Here is a 22315-nt window from a genome sequence, read left to right on the forward strand (position 1 = left end):
CCTGGGGGAATGTGGGACTCACCTGTTTTGTTAAGGTCTGGGTTAGGATAGGGACCAAATATTGTAGTGCCCCCTTGGCATAGAACTTGCTGGTGTGCTCTGGGGGCCGTCCTTGTTCTGCTGCCTGCAGAGGGGAAAAAGAGGGGAAAAGTTTATTTTTGTCAATATTTTGATCTGGTTTTATATCATTCTAATTTTTAATCATTTAATTTTTATATAGTTTTCATTTTTTTCAGCTTTAAGAGGCTGAATGATCAACTCCAGGAGGCACAAATTCCCTTTATTTATTTTTTTTTTATTATTATTATTATTATTTTTTATTTTTTTTATTTATTTTCCACAAATTCCCCAACAGGAATTCTGAGTTCCCTCAAGGGCACTTTGCACCAAGTTAAATATTCCAAAAAACCACTTTAAATACACCAAAATCCACTTTTAATTCCTCCTCCCAGGGCACAATTATCCTCATTTTCACTTGCCTGTCAGGTGTAATTACCAAGTGACCCCCAGGTGAAGGAGCAAAAAGGTTTGGAGCAAATAAACCTCACCCCACTGTCCTTTTATCCTTCATTTTTATTATTTTTTGGGAATCCAAGCATAAATATAGATTTAGCTGCTTTAAAAAAATAAAAAAATAGGTGTGATTCATGCAAAGTCCTTCAAAGTTTCAGCTGTTATTGACCTCCACAGATAATTTCTGCAAACAGCATCACAAATTTCCCAAATTCCTCTCCAGCCTCAGCCATTCCACAGGTTAATTACTTTTATTTCACCCAGAATTCCAGGTTTGACTCAATAAATCATGAATTTTAGGGAATGTGAAGCATCTTCTGGCACAAAACTCGTGGTTGTGACAGACCCCAAAATTTTGGACATTATTTTATTAATCCCATGGATTATTAACCAGGAAACTGCCAAAGGAGGAGCTAAAAACTCATCTCCCAAATGAGCTAAAAGCTCCCAAAGGAGCAGCTAAAACCTCCCAAATTAGGAATTAAAACATCCCAAATTAGGAACTAAAAACTCCCAAATAAGGAGCTATTAAATTCCAAATTAGGAGCTAAAACCTGTCAAGGGAGGAGCTAAAATGTCCCAAATGAAGAATTAGAAATTCTAAAATGAAGGATTAAAAACTGCCAAAGGAGGAGCCAAAATATCCCCAAAGGAGGAGCAAAAAACTCGACTCCCAAATGAGCTTTAAATCCCCAAAGGAGGAGCCAAAAACCCCCAAAGGAGGAGCCAAAAAACCCCAAAGGAGAAGCAAAAAAAAAAATCCCAAAGGAGGAGCCAAAAACTTCCAAAGGAGGAGCCAAAAACTCAACTCCCAAATGAGCCAAAAACCCCCAAAGCAGGAGCCAAAATACTCCAAAGGAGGAGCCAAAAAACCCCAAAGGAGGAGCCAAAAACTCCCAAAGGAGGAGCCAAAACCTCAACTCCCAAATGAGCTAAAAACCCCCAAAGCAGGAGCCAAAAACCCCCAAAGGAGGAGCCAAAACCTCCCAAATTAGGAACTATAAACTCCCAAAGGAGGAGCCAAAAAACCCCAAAGGAGAAGCAAAAAAAAAAATCCCAAAGGAGGAGCCAAAAACTTCCAAAGGAGGAGCCAAAACCTCAACTCTCAAATGAGCCAAAACCTCCCAAAGGAGGAGCCAAAAACTGGACTCCCAAATGACCCAGAAACTCCCAAAGGAGGAGCCAAAAAACCCCAAAGGAGGAGCCAAAAACTCAACTCTCAAATGAGCTAAAAACCCCCAAAAAGGAGCCAAAAACTCGCAAAGGAGGAGCCCAAAAAACCTCCAAAGAAAGAGCCAAGAACTCCCAAAGGAGGAGTCAAAAATCCCCAAAAGAGGAAGTAAAATACCCCCAAAAGAGGAGCCAAAAACCCCCAAAAGAGGAGCCAAAAACTCAACTCTCAAATGAGCCAAAAACTCGCAAAGGAGAAGCCAAAAACCCCCAAAAGAGGAGACAAAATACCTCAAAGGAGGAGCCAAAACTTTTTAAAAGAGGAGCTAAAATACCCCCAAAGGAGGAGCTAAACACCCCCAAAGGAGGAGCCAAAAAAACCCCAAAGGAGGAGCCAAAAACCCGCAAAGGAGGAGCCAAAAACACCCAAAGGAGGAGCCAAAACCTCAACTCTCAAATGAGCCAAAAACTCCCAAAGGAGGAGCCAAACACTGGACTCCCAAATGACCCAGAAACCCCCAAAGGAGGAGCCAAAAACTCGCAAAGGAGGAGCCAAAAAAACCCCAAAGGAGGAGCCAAAAACCTCCCAAATTAGGAACTATAAACTTCCAAAGAAGGAGCCAAAAAAACCTCCAAAGGAGGAGCCAAAAAAACCCAAAGGAAGAGCCACAATACACCAAAGGAGGAGCCAAAACTCAACTCCCAAATGAGATAAAAACTCCCAAAAAGGAGCCAAAAACTCGCAAAGGAGGAGCCAAAAAACCCCAAAGGAGGAGCCAAAGACCCTTAAAGGAGGAGCCAAAAAAACCTCCAAAGAAAGAGCCAAAAACCCCCAAAACAGGAGCCCCAAAAACCCCCAAAAGAGGAGCAAAAAACCCCCAAAAGAGGAGCAAAAAAACCCCAAAAGAGGAGCCAAAAATCACTTTTGGCACTTTTTTATTTGATGTTATGACCCCAAAACCAGCCTTGGGAGCAGGAGGAGGAGCTCCCAGGGTGGCCAAAGCCAGAATTCCAACATTCCCAAAGGGATTTCCCAGGGAATTCCCAAGACTCACCTCCGAGGCCTCGATGGCCAAATCCATCTCCTCGTCACAAACATTGGACCAGAACTCGATGCCCTGCAGAGCCACCTCGTCTATGTCGCTCTTCATCGCCTCAATTGTGATCTGGGGGAAAAAAAATGAGATTTTAGGGGTTTATCCCTTCCTGAAATTCATCCTGGTTTGGGGGAGGTCAGGAGGAGATTCTGGACTGTGGAAAATTCAAGTTGTTGCGCTTTAAATTCTAAATAATTTGATTTTTTTCCTATTTTATCAACTCGATCCCATTCAGAACCACCTTGTCTATTCCTCAATTGTGATTTGCAGGGTCAAAAATGGGGAAAAAAAAGGAGATTTTAGGCGTTTATCCCTTCCTGAAATTCATCCTGATTTGTGGGCAGTAGGGAGGAGATCCTGGATTGCAAAATATTAGTTTTAAAATCCTAAATAATTTGATTTTTTTCTTATTTTATCAACTCGATGCCCTGCAGAGCCACCTCGTCTATGTCGCTCTTCATTGCCTCAATTGTGATCTGGGGGAAAAAAAATGAGATTTTAGGGGTTTGTCCCTTCCTGAAATTCATCCTGATTTGGGGGAGGTCAGGAGGAGATTCTGGATTGTGGAAAATTCAAGTTGTTGCACTTTAAATTCAAAATAATTTGATTTTTTTCTCTATTTTATCACCTCAAACCTTCAGGAGAGTAGCAGTTTTTTTGTCCCATATTTGAAGGGTTTTTTAGGGATTTTGTTGGGATTGGGATTCCCAGGGAAATAAAAGTTTTTAAAGAGATGGACAGAGAAATAAAAATGGAAAATAGAAATAGGAATTGAGGGAGATTAGGGAAATAAATATCAGAAATATCAACAGAAATAGAGAAAGAGCAGAGAAATAAATGTGAGAAATATAAAGAGGGGAAAAGCAGAGAAATAAATATGAGAAATATAAATATAACAAAGGAAAATCAGAGAAATAAATGTGACAAATACGAATAAAAAAAGAGGAAAAATCAAATAAATCTCAATATAAATAGAGAGAAATCAGAGAAATAAATGTGACAAATATAAATACAGAGGAAAAAATCAGAGAAATAAATCTCAATAAAAACAGAGAAATCAGATAAAAATATGAGAAATATAAATACAAACAAAAGAAAATGAGAAAAAATAAATGTGACAAATACAAACAGAAGGAAAAATCAGATAAATATCAATATAAATAGAAGAAGAATTAAATATAAATATCAACACAAATTTTAACATAAATAGAGAAATAAATCCCAATAAAAACAGGGAGATCAGCGAAAAATATGAGAAATATAAATACAAACAAAAGAAAATGAGAAAAAAAAAGACAAATATGAATACAAACAGAAGGAAAAATCAGAGAAATATCAATGGAAGAATAAAATAAATATCAATATAAATATCAATATAAATAGAGAAATAAATCCCAATAAAAACAGGAAGATCAGCTAAAAAATATGAAAAATACAAATACAAAGGGAGGGAAATCAGAGAAATAAATGTGAGAATGAAAAATACAATTATACAACTGTAAATCCAATTATAAATCCAATTATAAATATCATTAAATCCAATTATAAATCAAATTATAAATTAAATTCTGAGTTATCAAACACTCACAGCAAAGAGGGCAGGCCCCATGTAGGTCTCCATATATTGATAATAAAGGGACATTATTTTCACCAGGTTCTGTAAGGCAGCCACTCGTACCTGAGGCAGAGAAAAATAAAAAAATACTCATTTTTCACATCATTTTTAATCATTTTTTCTGGGCAGAGATTGGCCCGGAAAAGGGAATTTTGAATGAACTCACCCTTGTGTCTGGACACTGTGTGGCTTCACAGACTACTTGCATAATAAAGTGCCTTTCAGACTGGAAAAAAAAGAAAAAAAGGGAAATAAAAGAATATTAAAAGGGGTTTTAAAAAGGAGGGGAAAGGGGAGGGAAAAAGGGGAGAGGGAAAGAAGAGAAGGAGAGAAAAGAAGGGGAAAAGAGGAAAAAAGAGGGGAAAAATCAGAAGGGGAGAAAAATCAGAAGGGGAAAAAAAATATCAAAGGGGGAAAAATCAGAGAAGGAAAAAAATTAGAGGGGGAAAAATATCAGAGCAGGGAGAAAAATTAGAGGGGAAAAAATCAGAGCGGGGAGAAAAATCAGAAAGGGGAATAAATATCAGAGAAGGAAAAATATTAGAGGGGAAAAATATTAGAGGGGGGAAAAAATCAGAGGGGGGAGAAAAATTAGAGGGGAGAAAATCAGAGAGGGGAAAAAATCAGAGCGGGGAGAAAAATCAGAAAGGGGAAAAAATCTGAAAGGGGAAAAATATCAGAGAAGGAAAAATATTAGAGGGGGAAAAATATTAGAGGGGGGGGGAAAAAATCAAAGGGGAAAAAATATTAGAGAGGGGAAAAATTGTGGTGCTGGGAAAGGCCTTTAAAGATTATAAAAGTCTTCCAGAAATCAGGGAAATATTTTAGGTCAGGAAAGCTTTTGAAGATCACAAAAAAGGGGGGAAAAAAGGGGGGAAAAAAAGACAAGAAAGGAGGGGAAAAAAGGAAAATAAAAGGGGAGAAAAAAATTGGGGGAAAAAAAGGGGGGTGAAAAAAAGGGGGAGAAAAAAAGGGCGAGAAAAAAGGGGGAAAAAAAAGGAAAGGAGGGGGAAAAAGGAAAATAAAAGGGGGGGAAAAAGGGGGGAAAAAGGGGGGAAAAAGGGGGGGAAAAAAGGGGGAAAAAAGGGGGAAAAAAAGGGGGAAAAAAAGGGAGAAAAAAGGGAGAAAAAAGGGAGGAAAAAGGGAGGAAAAAGGAGGGGAAAAAAGGAGGGGGAAAAAAAAGGATGGAAAAAAAGGAGGGAAAAAAAGAGGGGGAAAAAAAAAGAGGGAAAAAAAGAGGGAAAAAAGAGGGAAAAAAGAGGGGAAAACAAAGGGGGAAAAGGAAAAAAAAAAAAGGGGGGGGAAGGAAAAAAAAAGGGGAAAAAAAGGAAAAAAAGGAAGGAAAAAAAAAGGAAAAAAGGGGAAAAAAGTCACTACTCCCCTCCTTGAAAATTCCCAACATTCCTTCCTTTTGGGCACCAAAACAAGCTGAATCCAAGTCTCAGTTTCCACAGGATTTATCCATCAAAAAACTCAGCGTGGTGCATGAAACTCATCATTGACCACGAATTCAGCAGCCCCAGCTGGGAATTTTGGGATTATTTTGATTTTTAATCCCATTTTTTTTCCCCTCTCTCACCTCTTTGTCGAAGTTTGCTTTGGTGAATTCCAAAGAGTTGAGGAGTGCGTTGGTGGCCGCCAGCTTCACGTTGTTGCTGGGCTCCTCCTTCCTCATTCCCTGGATTATGGCAGTCAGGATCTCATTGGATTTGTCCTGCAGCTGCTCTGGATCCTGAAAAAAAATTTTTAAAAAATTAAAAAAAAAAAAAAAATTAATTAAAAAAATTTAAATAAAAAAATTTAATTTTTTAAGTTATTTATGATTTAAATGGATTTTTTCGCCATTTTTTTAAGTAGCGGGATCTATAGATAAAAGGGATTTCTTCTATTATTTTTTTTTAATTAATTTAAAAAATTTTAAATAAAAAAATTTAATTATTTAAGTTATTTGTGATTTAAATTGATTTTTTCGTCATTTTTTTAAGTAGCGAGATCTATAGATAAAAGGGATTTCTTCTATTATTTTTTTTAAATTAATTTAAAAAATTTTAAATAAAAAAATTTAATTATTTAAGTTATTTGTGATTTAAATTGATTTTTTCGTCATTTTTTTAAGTAGCGAGATCTATAGATAAAAGGGATTTCTTCTATTTTTTTTTAATTAATTAAAAAAATTTAAATAAAAAAATTTAATTTTTTAAGTTATTTGTGATTTAATTTGATTTTTTTGTCATTTTTTTAAGTAGCGAGATCTATAGATAAAAGGGATTTCTTCTTTTTTTTTTTTTTTTTTTTTGGCCAGGATGTACAAATAAAAGTCTTAGGATAAGATTTATAAAATATCAAGTATTTATATATATTTAGATAAAATATCAAAATCTTATCAAAATCAAAGTCTTAGGATGGGTCAGGAAAGTTTGAGGAGAAAGCAGGAAATTCAAAAAGTGAAAGATTTTACTCAAAATGTGAAATATTTCCACAAAAAGTGAAATATTTCCTTAAAAAAGTGAAATATTTCCTTAAAAAAGTGAAACGTTCCCTCAAAATGTGAAATATTTCCTTAAAATGCAAAATATTTCCTCAAAAAGTGAAATTTTTCCTCAAGAAGCGAACTACTCCCTTGAAAAACAAAATATTTTACTCAAGAAGTGAAATATTCCCTGAAAAAGTGAAATGTTCCCTCAAAAAGTGAAACATTTTAGTCAAAAAGTGAAATATTCCTTCACAGAGTGAAAAATTTTACTCAAGAAGCGAAATATTCCCTTAAAAGTGCAAAAACATTCCTTCAAAAAGTGAAATATTTCCTTAAAATGTGAAATATTCCCTCAAAAAAGCAGAATATTCCCATAAAAAGGGGAATTTTTCCTCAAAAAGTTCCCTCAAAAAGCGAAATATTCCCTCAAAAACCGAAATACAAGTTGTAAACCAATAAAACAAAGCGAGGTGACAAATATCAACTGAATTAAATAAACATTAATAAATCAAGGTAAACTGGGGAGGGGTCCCTGGGATTCATCCAGTTTTGGAAACTCTTATCAACTTCTGATAAGAACATTCCAGGATAGGGGGGCCCATTTAAGGTGGCTAAAAAACTACATTAAATTTACAATTAAAAACTTTGCTAAACTTATAATTAAAATCTATAAAACGATTCCAGAATCCCCACAAGGGACCAGCCCCTGGAGCTGGAGGTGCCAAAGGAGGGAGAGTTGGGCAGAGTGAGGAGGGAGCTGAGCTGGAGGGCAGGGAACACCCCCTGGGGAATATAAGTCTCGTGGAATTTAGGGAATTCTGTGCAGGAGTATAAAAATATCCTGGAAATCAGCAAATCCTTAAGGCTTCAAAAGCCCAAGATCATAAAAGTCTCCTGGAAATCAGGGAATCCTCTCCAGGGGCATAAAAGTCTCATGGGAATCAGGGAATTCCCTCCAGGAATATAAAAATCTCCTGGAAATCAGGGAATCCTTAAAGCTGGAAAAGCCCAAGATTATAAAAATCTCCTGGAAATCAGGGAATCCTCTCCAGGGGCACAAAAGTCTCATGGGAATCAAAGAATTCCTTCCAGGGTCATAAAAGTCTCCTGGAAATCAGGGAATTCCCTCCAGGAATATAAAAATCTCCTGGAAATCAGGGAATCCTTAAAGTTGGAAAAGCCCAAGATTATAAAAATCTCCTGGAAATCAGGGAATTCCTTAAGGTTGGAAAAGCCCAAGATCATAAAAGTCTCCTGGAAATCAGGGAATTCCCTCCAGGAATATAAGTGTCCTGGAAAACAGGGAATCCCCTCCAGGGTCATAAAAATCTCCTGGAAATCAAGGAATCCCCTCGAGGGGCATAAAGGTCTCCTGGAAATCAGGGAATCCTCTCCAGGGTCATAAAAGTTTCCTGGAAATCAGGGAATTCCCTCCAGGGTCATAAAAATCTCTTGGAAATCAGGGAATTCCTTAAGGTTGGGAAAGTCCAAGATCATAAAAGTCTCCTGGAAATCAGAGAATTCCATGCAGGATCATAAAAGTCACCTGGAAATCAGAGAATTCCATGCAGGAATATAAAAGTCTCCTGGAAATCAGGGAATTCCTTAAGGCTGGAAAAGCTCAAGATCATAAAAGTCTCCTGGAAACCCTCAAGGTCAGGAAAACCCTCCAGGATCATTAAAGTCTCCTGGAAATCAAGGAATCCCCTCCAGGGTCATAAAAGTCTCCTGGAAATCAGGAAATTCCATGCAGGATCATAAAAGACACCTGGAAATCAGGAAATTCCATGCAGGATCATAAAAGACTCCTGGAAATCAGGAAATTCCCTCCAGGGGCATAAAACTCTCATGGAAATCAGAGAATTCCATACAGGAATATAAAAGTCTCCTGGAAAACAGGGAATCCCCTCCAGGGTCATAAAAATCTCATGGAAATCAGGGAATCCCCTCCAGGGTCATAAAGTCTCCTGGAAATCAGGGAATCCCTCCCAAGATAATAAAAGCCTCATGGAAATCAGCGAATCCTTAAGGCTGGAAAAGTCCAAGATCAAAAAAATTTCCTGGAAATCAGGGAATTCCCTCCAGGAGCAGAAAAGTTTCCTGGAAATGAGGAATTCCTTAAGATTTGGAATCCCCTCCAGGGTCACAAAAGTCTCCTGGAAATCAGGGAATCCTCAAGGTCAGGAAGGCCCTTGAAGATCATAAAAGTTTCCTGGAAATCAAGAATTCCTTAAGGTTGGAAAAGCCCTCCAAGATCACACAAGTCTCCTGGAAATTATGGTTGGGAAATCTCTCCGGGACCATAAAAGTCTCCTGGGAATCCTTAAGGTCAGGAAAGCCTTTTAGAGTCAGAAAAATCTCCTGGAAATCAGGGAATCCCTTCCAGGGTCATAAAAATCTCCTGGAAATCAGGGAATTCCTTAAGGCTGGAAAAGCCCAGGATCATAAAAGTCTCCTGGAAACGCTCAATGTCAGGAAAACCCTCCAGGATCATAAAAGTTTCCTGGGAATCCTTAAGGTCAGGAAAGTCTTCCAGGGTTATAAAAGTCTCCCGGAAATCAAGGAATTCCCTCCAGGATCATAAAAGCCTCCTGGGAATCAGGGAAAGCTCAAGGTCAGGAAAGTTCTGCAGGGTCATAAAAGGAAATCAGGGAATCCTTCAGGCTGGGAAAATCACTCCGAGATCATAAAAGCTTCATGGAGATCAGGGAATCCTTGAGGTTGGGAGAGGCCTCCAAGATCCCAAAGTGGGAGAATCGTGGAATGTCCTGAGTGGGAAGGGACACCCCAAAACCCCACCCTGTCCCCGGAGCCTTGTCCAAACCCTCCTGGAGCTCTGGCAGGTTTGGGATCACGACCATTCCCTGAGCACCCTCTGGGGAAAACCCCAAACCCAACCCAAAATCCAACCCCAAAAAACCCGACTTAAAAGGCCCAATTCAAAATCTGACCAAAAGAGAGCCCAACCTAAAGAATAAAAGCCAAAATCCAACCCAAAAAGCTCAAGGCTAAAACCAACCCAACAAATCCAACAGAAGAACCCCTTGAAAAAATCAACCCAAAACTACCAACCCAAAATCAAACTAAAAATCCAACCCAAAGAACTCAACTCAAAACTCAACTCAACAAACTCAAAACAAATTCAACCCTAAACCCAACCCAACAAATCAAAACTAATCCTAAAAACCCCAACACAAAATCCAACCAACAAACCCAAAATCAAACCAAAAATCCAAAGCAAAGAACTCGACCCTAAATCTAACCCAAAAAACCCAACAAACCCAAAATCAAACCAAAAGCCCAAAGCAAAGAACTCGACCCTAAACCCAACCCAACAAATCCAAAAACCCCAACCCATAGAAGTCCAACACAAAGAATCCAATCCAAAACCTAATCCAACCAACCCAACCCAACAAATTCAAAATCAAACTAAAAATCCAAAGCAAAGAACTCAACCCTAAACCCAATGCAACAAATCCAACAAACCCAACTCAACCAAACCCAAAATCAAACCAAAAATCCAAAGTAAAGAACTCAACCCTAAATCTAACCCAAAAAACCCAACAAACCCAACCCAACGAACCCAAAATCAAACCAAAAGCCCAAAGCAAAGAACTCAATCGTAAACCCAACCCAATCCAACAAACTCAAAATCAAACTAAAAATTCAAAGCAAAGACCTTGACCCTAAACCTGACCCAACAAACTCCAACCTGACAAACTCAAAATCAAACCAAAAGCCCAAAGCAAAGAACTTGACCCTAAACTCAACACAACAAACCCAACAAACTCAAAACCAAACCGAAAATCCAAAACAAAGAGCTCAACCCTAAACCGAACGCAAAAAACCCAACAAACCCAACCCAACCAACCTCAAAATCAAACCAAAAATCCAAAGCAAAGAACTCAACCCTAAATCTAACCCAACAAACCCAACCCAACAAACTCAAAACCAAACCGAAAATCCAAAGCAAAGACCTCAGCCCAAAAAAACCCAACCCAACAAACTCAAAATCAAACCAAAAGCTCAAAGCAAAGAACTTGACCGTAAACCCAATGCAACAAACCCAACCCAACAAACTCAAAACCAAACCAAAAATCCAAAGCAAAGAACTTGACCCTAAACCCGACCTGAAAAAACCAATCCAAAAGCCCAACCCAAAAAAATCCAATGCAAAGAATCCAATCTAACCTAATCCAACCAACCTAATCCAATCTAACCAATCCAACCTAACCCAAAAACCCCAACAAACTCAAAACCAAACCAAAAATCCAAAGCAAAGAACTTGACCCCAAAACCAACCCAACAAATCCAAAAACCCCAACCCAACAAACTCAAAATCAAACCAAAAATTCAAAGCAAAGAACTCGACCCTAAATCTAACCCAACAAACCCAACCCAACAAACTCAAAACCAAACCAAAAACCCAAAGCAAAGAACTTGACCCTAAACCCGACCCGAAAAAACCAACCCAAAAGCCCAACCCAAAAAAATCCAACGCTAAGAACTCAACTCTAAACCCAACCAAACAAACCCAACCCTAAACCGAACCCAACAAACCCAACCCAACAAAGTCAAAATCAAACCAAAATTCCAAATCAAAGAACTCGACCCTAAACTGAACCCAACAAACCCAACCCAACAAACCCAACCCAACAAAGTCAAAATCAAACCACAATTCCAAATCAAAGAACTCGACCCTAAGCCCAACCCAACAAACCCAACCCAACCCCTCCCGGCACAGCCTCCGACCCACGTCAGGAAATGGAAATCCCAGAAAACTCTTCCCAAACCCCCCAGAAAACCCGTGTGAGGTGACTCACGATGTCCTGGCAGATGTAGCCGATGGCCTCGAGCGTGGACTCCTTCATGTGCTCGGTGCTGTGCTGGTTGGTGACGTTGGCCACCAGCTGCGGGATCAGCTCCGGCCATTGGTTCATGGGGATCTCGGCGCAGGCGATGCCGGCCACGCACTGCGACGCCGAGCTGGGCCGGTACGTCTCCGTGCCCAGGGTCTGCAGCACCTGCAATTCCACACGGAACGCCTTGATTAATTGGGTTTTTTTAATTAAAATTTTTGTTGTTGTTGTTGTTGGTTTTTTTGTAAAAAAATTTAGGGTTTTAAATTGTAAAATTTGAGGATTTCCGTGCCCAGGGTCTGCAGCACCTGCAATCCCAACAGGGAACACCTTGATTAATTGGGGTTTTTTTAATTAAAATTGTTTGGGTTTTTTTGTTGTTGTTGTGGGTTTTTTTGGTATTTTTTTGTAAAAAAATTTAGGGTTTTAAATTGTAAAATGTGAGGATTTCCGTGCCCAGGGTCTGCAGCATCTGAAATTCACACAGGGAACATGTTGATTAATTGGGTTTTTTTTAATTAAAATTGTTTGGGTTTTTTTGTTGTTGTTGTGGGTTTTTTTGGTATTTTTTTGTAAAAAAATTTAGGGTTTTAAATTGTAAAATGTGAGGATTTCCGTGCCCAGGGTCTGCAGCATCTGAAATTCACACAGGGAACATGTTGATTAATTGGGTTTTTTAATTAAAATTGAATTTTTTTGGTAAAAAAATTTAGGGTTTTAAATTGTAACATTCGAGGATTTCCGTGCCCAGGGTCTGCAGCACCTGGAATTCACACAGGGAACATGTTGATTAATTGGGGTTTTTAATTAAAATTAAATTTTTTTTTCTGTAAAAAAATTTAGGGTTTTAAATTGTAAAATTTGAGGATTTCCGTGCCCAGGGTCTGCAGCACCTGCAGTCCCAACAGGGAACACCTTGATTAATTCAGGTTTTTAATTAAAATTGAATTTATTTTTTTGGTAAAAAAATTTAGGATTTGAGGATTTCCGTGCCCAGGGTCTGCAGCACCTGCAATTCACACAGGGAACGTACTGATTAATTGGTTATTTTAATTAAAATTGAATTTTTTTTTTTTTTGTAAAAAAATTTAGGGTTTTAAATTGTAAAATTTGAGGATTTCCGTGCCCAGGGTCTGCAGCACCTGGAATTCACACAGGGAACATGTTGATTAATTGTTTTGGTTTTTTTTTTTAATTAAAATTGATTTTTTTTTTGTAAAAAAATTTAGGGTTTTTAAATTGTAAAATTTGAGGATTTTAAATTCTATTTTTTTTTTTGGGATATCGGATTTTGAATGTTTCAATTCAAAAAGTGTTACGGGTCAATATGGTTTAAATTTTTAAAATTAAAATCATATATTTTTGGTAAAGATCTTTTAAATATTAAATTTTTTATTGAATATGGAATTTGGAGTGTTTAAATTTAAGAAGTGTTATGGGTCAATATGGTTTAGGGTTTTTTTAATTTATTATTTTTTGGTAAAGATATTTTAAATATTTTTTTCTTGAATATTCAATTTGGAATATTTAAATTCAAAAAGTATTATGGGTCAATATGGTTTAGGTTTTTTAAATTAAAATAATATATTTTTTGTAAAGATATTTTAAATTTTAAATTTTTTCTTGAATATTTAATTTGGAATTAAATTTTTTTTGTAAAGATATTTTAAATTTTTCTCTTTTTTTGAATATTGGATTTTAAATGTTTGAATTCAAATATATATATTTTAATATTCCATTTTGAGTATTTAAATTTAAACAATATTATGGGTCCATATAGTCTAGTTTTTAAATAAAAATTTTTTTTTGTTTTAAAAAAAACTTGGAATTTTAAATTTTAAAGTTTTAGAATTTTAAATTCTAAACAATCCTTCTTTTTTGGATATTGAACTTGGATTGTTTAAATTTAAAAAATATTATGGTTTGATATAGTTCAGTTTTAAATTTAAATCAATTTTTTTTTTGAATATTGGATTTTTAATATTTAAATTCAAAAAATTTTATGGGTTGATATAATTTAGTTTTTTAATTTAAGTAATCTTTTTTGGTAAAGATATTTTAAATTCTAAAATTTTTTTTGAATACTGAATATTTAAATTCAAAAAATACAATGTGTCATTATAGTTTAACTTTTTTAATTCAAATTAAAATTCCACATTTTCAATGAAATTCACCCCAAAAAAGCAAATTTTTTATGCCAAAAATTTTTATACACCAATAAAATTTTCTTTAAAAAAATAGAGAGAATAATTTTAATTTTTCCATCATTTTTAGTTATAGAGGGAAATGAGATTTTTTTTTTCAGCATTCCCAGTTATACACACCAATAACTTTAATTTAAAAAAAATAGAATTAAATGCTTTTTTTGATCATTTCCACTTGAACACCAATAATATTTTCTATAAAAAACAGAGGGACAGATTTGCTATTTTTCCCCAGCATTTTAAATTATCCACCAATAAAACTTTCTTTAAAAAATAGAGAGAATAATTTTAATTTTTCCATCATTTTTAGTTCTACACCAATAAAACTTCCTTTAAAGAACAGAGGGATTTTTCAGAATTTCCCAGTCACACACCAATAAAATTTTCTTTATTAAGCAGCGGAAAAGATTTTAATTTTTCATCACTTTTAGTTCTACACCAATAAAACTTCCTTTAAAAAATAGAGGGATTTTTTCATCTTTTCCTGTTATACACCAATAAAATTTTCTTTAAAAATAAAGAGAATAATTTTAATTTTTCCATCATTTTTAGTTCTACACCAATAAAACTTTCTTTGAAAAAACCAACAGCTGAGGACTCTGAGGACTCATTTTTTTCAGCACTTTCAGTTCCACACTTTATTTTTCCCAACCTTCCACCTAAAATGTTGAATTTTTGACATTGAAAAAGGCAACAAATTGTTTAATTTCAGTGCACGAGGGCAACTCCTGAGCCCAGAAAAAATGGAAATAAAAAAGTGGAAAAGAAAAAGTGGAAATAAAAAAAAATAATCAAAGGTGCTCCAACATCTTCTCACCCAAAATTATCTCTGTGCTGATCCCTGGAATTGTTCAAGGCCGGGTTTGGAGCACTTTTGGGACAGGGAAAAAATTGAATTTAAGGGTTCTCCAAACCCAAATAATTCTGGGGATTATGGAGAGAGATTCTATTAACACAGAAAAAAAAAATAATAAATATAAAGCTCAGGGCTGAGCTGAATCAATCCCAGAGCGCTGAGCACAAATCCCAGCGCTGCTTTTCTGCCCCATCAGCCAAAAAAACAAAACAAAACCAAACCAAAAATCCACTGAGCCACCACTTCTGTCCCTGCAGGCTCTGAACTGCACCAGGCACAGAGGGCACAAAGGATCCTTGGGGAAAACATCCCAATTTTTTGCCTAATTTTCAATCTGAATTTAAATTTTTTTTCCATTTTCCACTGTTAAAACTTCTTGTGAGTGTTGTTAAAACTCAGAGTGTCCCAAAGGTGTTGATGGGGATTGGAGAAGCACTTGGGGAAGCTCTTGCTCAGAAAGGGAAGAAAAACCTTCCTTAAAAATCATTTCCTGCAGAAAATCCAAGCCCAGCCCAGCTGCAGGGGAAGGCACAGAACCCTGGGATGGTTTTGGACCCTCAATCCATCCAGTGCCTGGGAAGGAGCATTTCCCCCTGGCCCAGGGTGTCCAAACCCCGTCCAGCCCGGCCTTGGACACTCCAGGGATCAGGAGCTTCTCTGGGAAATCTGGGCAGCATTTTTAGAGCCTCACTGTAAAAACTTCTTCCTTTTATCTCATTACAATCAATTTCAAACCCTCCTCCCCTGGCCTACAGCAACATTCCATAAATCCCAGAATATCCTGAGCTGGGAGAGCCCCACAGGGATCATCCAGCCCTGCAGGACACCCCAAAACCCCACCCTGGGCAGCCCTGAACAAACATCCCTGGAGCTTTGGCAGCTTTGGGATCACGACCATTCCCTGGGGAGCTGCCCCGGGGCTCAAACACCCTCTGGGGGAAACCCCAAGACCAAATTCAAAATCCAACCCAGAACTCCTGGAGCTTTGGAAGGTTTGGGATCACGATCATTGCATGGGGAGCTGCCCCAGCGCTCCATCACTCTGGGGAAAAAAACCCAAATCCAACCCAGAACTCCTGGAGCTTTGGAAGGTTTGGGATCACGACCCCTCCATAGGGAGCTGTCCCAGTGCCCAAAAACCCTCTGGATGAAACCCCAAAATCCAACCCAAAATTCCCGGAACTTTGGCAGCTTTGGGATCAAAATCATTCCATGGGGAGATGCTCCAGTGCCCAAAAACCCTCTGGATGAAACTCCAAAATCCAACCCCAAACTCCTGGCAGCTTCAGGATCACAACCATCCCATGGGGAGCTGTCCCAGCACTCCACCAACCTCTGGGAGAAGATCTTTGCCCAAATTCCATCCCAAAACTCTCCCAGCACTCAACCCAACCTCTGAGAGAAGATCTTTGTCCAAATCTCATCCCAAAACTATCTCAGCACTCTTGGGGAAGATCTTTGTTCAAATTCCACCCCAAAAGTGTCCCAGCACTCTGGGGGAAGATCTTTGTCCAAATCCCACCCCAAAACTCATCCAGAAAAAACCAACTCCCAGAACCGAGTGCTGCTCCAGAGTCCATGACCAACCACGGAAAGACTTTCTATCTGGAAAACCACGTACGACATTCCTCAGCCACCCCTCCAGACCCAAAATTAAAGGGAAAAAAAAAGAAGAAAATAAAAACCCCTCAATACTCACGAAGTTCTTGACCTCCCTGCGGGCGTTGGCGTCGATGGCCAGCCATCTCTGCTGGTACTGAGCCTTGATGTCGGGGTCCTTGGAGGTCAGCGAGTTCTTGATCTGCAGCCCCGCGGCCACGCGAGCCACCTGGCTGTTCCCGGGGTTGGCCAGCACTTTGGACAGTTCCACCAGGAACGTTGGCTGAGGAGATAAAAGGGTCAAAACTCCCCCTAAAAGCCACCAAGCTCCCCCTAAAGCCGCCCCCAGGAGGGATCTGGGCAGAGATTACGGGTTAAGCTCCTCACGAGAAGCGCCGGAAGCTCCGCCGGGGTTGGGATTTTTTTATAGAGCTGACACTGGAACCCAGTTACCTTCCCTGCTCCTGCCCAGCCCTGAGAATTCATTGAAATAAATGGATTTATGGGTCAAAGAAAAAAAAATAAAATGGATTTGGTGGGTGGGAGGTTGGGGTGGAAAGGAGGAACTCCCTGATCGTTGTTTCCGCACTGGAATTGGGGTTTGTGGAATGTGGGATCTCTGATTTGGGGCATCCTGAACTCTCTGCTGATCAAAATGATCATTAACCCTCCCCAAATGATGATTTAACCCCTCAAAACTATGATTAACCCCTCAAAATGATAATTTTACCCTCAAAATGGTAATTTTACCCCCCCAAATGATGATTAACCCCTCAAAATGACGATTTTAACCCTCCCAAATCGTGATTTAACCCCTCAAAATGATGATTAACTTCCCAAAATGATGATTTAACCCCCCAAAATGATGATTTAACTCCTCAAAATTAAGATTAATCCCGCCAAAAACACACCTCAGTGCACATAAATCCCCCTGGCATTGCTGCCACTTTCTTTGTTAAAACTTTTCATTTTTAAACCTCTCAAAGCCACATTTCAGAGGCTTCCCTGAAGTCAAGCCCCAGCAGAGAAGTTTTAGGTTTTTTTTTTTTCCCTGAATATTTTTCCTCAAAAGCTTTTTGCCTGCCCAGAAAAGCCTTCCCAGGAAACAGTGGGAGAAGCTGCTTCACTTCCTAAATCTTTTTACATCAACTAGAAACGTGATTTTCCTAAAAATCTTCCACTTTTTAACATTAAATCCATTTCTAGAATCTCTTAAGAAATCTTAAAATACACCTTTAAAGAACCTTAATCCTAAATTACAAAGATTTTGAGGCACTAAATATCCATTTTTAAAGCTAACCCAACATTCAAAAGTTGAAAAAACAATTTTAATGCCCAAGCCCAGCTCTTGAGATAAAACTCATTTTAGTTGTTCCATCTCCAACTCTTCAATGTTTAAACTTCACAATTTGGGGTTAAAAAATGAGAGAAAACTTAAAGGGATGGGTGTAAAGCATTAGAAATATTCTAAATTTAATGCAATAGTATAAACTCTACAAACAGACCTCACTAAACCACTTCAAAACTAAATTTTACACTCTGATTTTATTACGAGTGAGGAACCAGCCAGAAGCAGCTCACAGGACAACCCAGAAGTTCTGCTGCCACCTTGGACAAGGAAACTCCTGAAATTCACAGGTGGAGAAGCATCTTTGTGTTTCTCACCCATAAATTAGCTGGGAAAATTCATCTTTTCATGAGGTTTTGGGGCTAAAAACAATGAGCAGCATCACAGGAAACCTCCCAGAGCTGAGAGAGAGATTTGGCTGACCTGGCTCCCACCTGCAGAGATGTCAGTGAACAGCTCAGGGAAAAAGGGAGAAATTAGGTAAAAGGATAAATTACCTAAAAGAGGATAAATCAGGGGTGGAGAGGAGGAGGAAGGGGGATGAGGAAGAGCAGGAGGCTCCACCAGGGAACTGGAGATGCTCTGCTGGAAAGGCTTTTCCCAGCCAGCGACCACATCCTGTGCTGGGGACAGGCCTGAATTCCTCATCCTCATCCCCTGCTTTATCCTCATCCTCATCCCCCTGTGCTTCATCCTCACCCTCCTGCTTCATCCTCATCCTCCTGCTTCATCCTCACCCTCCTGCTTCATCCTCACCCTCCTGCTTCATCCTCACCCTCCTGCTTCATCCTCCATCCTCCTGTGCTTCATCCTCATCCTCCTGCTTCATCCTCATCCCCCTGTGCTTCATCCTCACCCTCCTGCTTCATCCTCATCCTCCTGCTTCATCCTCATCCTCCTGCTTCATCCTCACCCTCCTGTGCTTCATCCTCATCCTCCTGTGCTTCATCCTCATCCTCCTGCTTCATCCTCACCCTCCTGCTTCATCCTCACCCTCCTGTGCTTCATCCTCACCTTCCTGCTTCATCCTCACCCTCCTGCTTCATCCTCATCCTCCTGTGCTTCATCCTCACCCTCCTGCTTCATCCTCATCCTCCTGCTTCATCCTCATCCTCCTGTGCTTCATCCTCACCCTCCTGCTTCATCCTCACCCTCCTGCTTCATCCTCCATCCTCCTGCTTCATCCTCACCCTCCTGCTTCATCCTCATCCTCCTGTGCTTCATCCTCACCCTCCTGCTTCATCCTCATCCTCCTGCTTCATCCTCACCCTCCTGCTTCATCCTCACCCTCCTGTGCTTCATCCTCACCCTCCTGCTTCATCCTCACCCTCCTGCTTTATCCTCACCCTCCTGCTTCATCCTCATCCTCCTGCTTCATCCTCACCCTCCTGTGCTTCATCCTCATCCTCTCCTGCTCCATCCTCATCCTCCTGGCTCCATCCTTATCCCCCTGTGCTTCATCCTTCATCCCCCTCCTGCTTCATCCTCACCCTCTCCTGCTCCATCCTCACCCTCTCCTGCTTCATCCTCACCCTCTTGTGCTTCATCCTCACCCTCTTGTGCTTCATCCTCACCCTCTTGTGCTTCATCCTCATCCTCACCTGCTTCATCCTCATCCTCTCCTGCTCCATCCCCACCCTCCTCCTCCTCCAGGCCTCAGTCCCCTCCCAGCCTGGCCCACTCCACATCCCCAGTCCCACACAAATCCTTGTTCCCAGCCCAAGCTCTGCTCTCACCCAGCTTTGTCTCTCACAAAACAAAGTAAAAAGGGAAGCTTGGAGGAATCCCATGAGGCTGAGAGGATAAACAAATGAAACCTTGGGAAATCCACAGCCCTTCCCACTACCTGGGAATCAGGACCACGAGCAGCTCCTGCCCATCACCCCAAAATCCCTCATGCCTGGAGATCCAGACTCAACCAGGGGGCTCCTGTGGCTCCACCAGCACCAATCCAGAGGATTCCCCCCAAAATTCAGATTCAGCACAAAAGCTGCATCAATCCCAGCTCCGAGGGGGCCTCGCACTCCTTCCAACAGCAGCAGCAACACAGAAAACTCTGTGGCTGCCTCAGTTCACACCAGGCCAGGGGAGGGAACGGCTGCTGGGGGACAGGGACACCTTTTGGGGGTGATGACGGGGCTGTGACAAGGACAGCACCGAGACACAGGAGCCAGCACCCCCCAGGGCTCCCCATCCCTGCCGGGACCAGCCAGAGCTGCAGCCCCACGCCTTGACTAAGCAAAAACCCTTCTGATCCAGCAGAGCCTTAAATCCCCCGCTCCAGCACAGCCATTCCACCCGGGAGATTGGGATTCTTTATCTCCCCTATTCTTTTCTTTTTTCCTATTTCTTTTCCTCCTCAAATTTAAGGTCACCAGGGGTGCAACTCCCCCCTGCCCAGCCGAGCCTCCCTCCCTCATCAGACCCCCTGAACTCCTCCCCGGACCCCGGAGCTCCGATCCCGCCCGGGGGGGATCTCCAGGGGATGCCGCGGGCCCGGAGGACCGGACAGGGGCCCGAGGGCACAAGGAGCGGGCAGGAGGGCTGGGCGGGGGGCCCAGGGGCAGCAGGACCGAACACCGGCACCGGGCGGGGATCCCGCGCACAGCAGGGCCGGGAGTGAGTCCCGTAGGAACCGGGGCCAGAACCGGCCGGGGGTCGGTCCCGCGGACACAAGGGGCGGGCGGGAGGAGCGGGCGGCCGGGCTGGGCGGGGGCGCGGCGGGCACCGGGCCCGAGCGGGGGTCCCGGGGGCGGGGGAAGCGGCCGGAGGGGCGGCCGGGGGCCCCCGAGGGCGGCGGGGCTTTAGGACCGGGCGGCGCCCGGGGCCGCGATGGCCGCGGTGGCCGCACATGGCCCGCGGCCGCTCCCGCACCGGCCCCGCCCCCCGGCCCGGCGCCGCGCGCCGATTGGCTGCCGGGCCCGCAGGGCGCGCCGTGATTGGCCCGCGCGGCCGCCGGGCGCGGGCAGGGGCGGCAGCGGCCATGGCGGCCGGGCCGGGCCGGGCCGGGCCGAGCCGGGCGGGGCGGGGGGGCCGCAGAGCGCCCGGGGCAGCGCCGGGCCCGCCGCCCCCGGGGCCGCCTCAGCGCTCACCAGGTTCTCGATGGCCGCCTGCTCCAGGAACTTCTGCGCCGCCTCGAGCTCCGAGCAGTCTGCGGAGGGGAAACCGGCGTCAGGCGCGGCCCAACCGCCAGGGCCCTCAGGCTCCGAGCGCGTTCCCCGCCGGGCCCGGGAGCCTCCCCGCCGCCGCGGTTCCCGCCCGCCCCGCGGCCTTCCCCGCCGCCCACGCCCTCCCCGGGGCTGCGGGAGCCGCCTGGGCCGCCCCGCGGGTTGCGCGGCCCCCGCCCCGCCCGGCCCCGCCGGGCCTGCCCGCCCCGCCGCCCTCAGCCCTCAGCCCGCGCCCTACCCGGCGAGACCGTCTTCTCTAGGATGGTGATGAGCTCCATGGCGGCGGCGTGGCGGCTCCGGCGCCGGCGGGAGGAGGAGGAGGAGGAGGAGGGGAAGGGGAGGGGGGGGAAGCGGGGCGGGCCGGAGGAGGGGAGGGAGGGAGGGAGGGGAAGGGCGGAAAGCCGGGGCCTGCCCCGCGGAGGCGGCGGGCGGAGGCCGCAGCGGGGCGGGGGGAGTTGGCGGCTCCCGGTGCGGCGGCTACGCGAGTCGACGGCGGAAGAGATTATTAAAAAAAAAATAATAATAATAAAAAAAAAAATTAAAAAAAAAAACCCGGGAAAAAAAAAAGGGAGGGAAGGAAGAAAAAAAAAAAAAAAAAAGAAGGGGCCGCGCGAGCGGGAGGCGGCGGCGCGCGCGCGCACCGGGCGGCGGAGGGATACGCCAGGAGGCCCCGCGCGCGCGCCCCGCGCCCGCCGCGCTGATTGGCCGCCGGGGCCCCTCCGGGCCGGCGCGCGCGCGCTCCTATTGGTCGGGCCGGCGGCGCGAGGCCATTGGAATGGGGGGGGGGGCAACGGGGGGGGAAGAGCGGAGGAGGAAAGAGAAGGGGCGGAGCCTCCGGCGGCGCGCGCGGGGATGGGGCGGGGCCGGGACCGCACCATTGCTGGGGAGGGGGGGGGGGGGGGCGCGACCATGTCAGGCCGCGGGGGGGGGGGGGAACACCGGGACCACCGGGAGCAGAGTCACCGGCAGTGCCGGGCCATGGCGGTGCAGCTCCGCCCGCGGAACCACCGGCACCGGCACCGGCTGGGGAGGAGCCACGTGCTCGGCGGGGAGCGGAGCCCGCGCTCGGTCCCGGAGGGTCCTGCCCGGCCCCCAGAGCCGCCCCGGGACGGGCATCCCGCCAGAACCGAGCGCACAGCCCCGCCCACCCCGCGCCGGGCCCGGTGTCCCCGAGTGCCCCGGAACCGGCCCCGGGCCCGGATCGCTCCCCCCGCAACCCGGGGTGTCCCAGCCCCGGTGACACCGGGCACGGGAGGGGAACGGGACAAACGGGGCGGCGGGAGAAGGGCAGGACAAAGCGCGGGGTGACAATTAACGGGCCCTAACGAGGAGCGGCAATTAGTGACACAGCCCGTAATGACAGGGCGGCAATTACCGGGCATTAATTACCCCGGAGGCTCCGGGAGGGGCGGGA

General features: G+C 43.4%; 1 protein-coding gene across 2 annotated transcripts in view; it reads right to left on the reverse strand.

The window, feature by feature from the left end:
• The window catches only part of KPNB1 (karyopherin subunit beta 1), a gene marked incomplete at its 3' end in the record, with an annotated part of 50749 nt that extends 29073 nt beyond the window's left edge, over window positions 1-21676 (reverse strand). Inside the window, exons 1-9 of one of the 2 annotated variants that reach the window (XM_083877576.1) lie at window positions 21140-21676; window positions 20827-20885; window positions 16487-16669; window positions 11692-11892; window positions 5975-6127; window positions 4562-4621; window positions 4369-4458; window positions 2739-2849; window positions 23-124 (exon numbers count right to left, since the gene is read on the reverse strand). In XM_083877576.1, coding sequence (XP_083733702.1) covers window positions 23-124; window positions 2739-2849; window positions 4369-4458; window positions 4562-4621; window positions 5975-6127; window positions 11692-11892; window positions 16487-16669; window positions 20827-20885; window positions 21140-21179 — 999 coding nt within the window. In that variant the 5' untranslated portion in view covers window positions 21180-21676. The remainder of the gene's footprint in view (window positions 1-22; window positions 125-2738; window positions 2850-4368; window positions 4459-4561; window positions 4622-5974; window positions 6128-11691; window positions 11893-16486; window positions 16670-20826; window positions 20886-21139) is intronic. The other variant, XM_083877577.1, reaches the window with a different exon arrangement.
• Between the last annotated feature and the right edge of the window lie 639 nt (window positions 21677-22315).

This window comes from Zosterops lateralis, assembly GCF_965231275.1.
Source record: "Zosterops lateralis genome assembly, chromosome: 24".
NCBI classification, from domain to species: Eukaryota; Metazoa; Chordata; class Aves; order Passeriformes; family Zosteropidae; genus Zosterops; species Zosterops lateralis.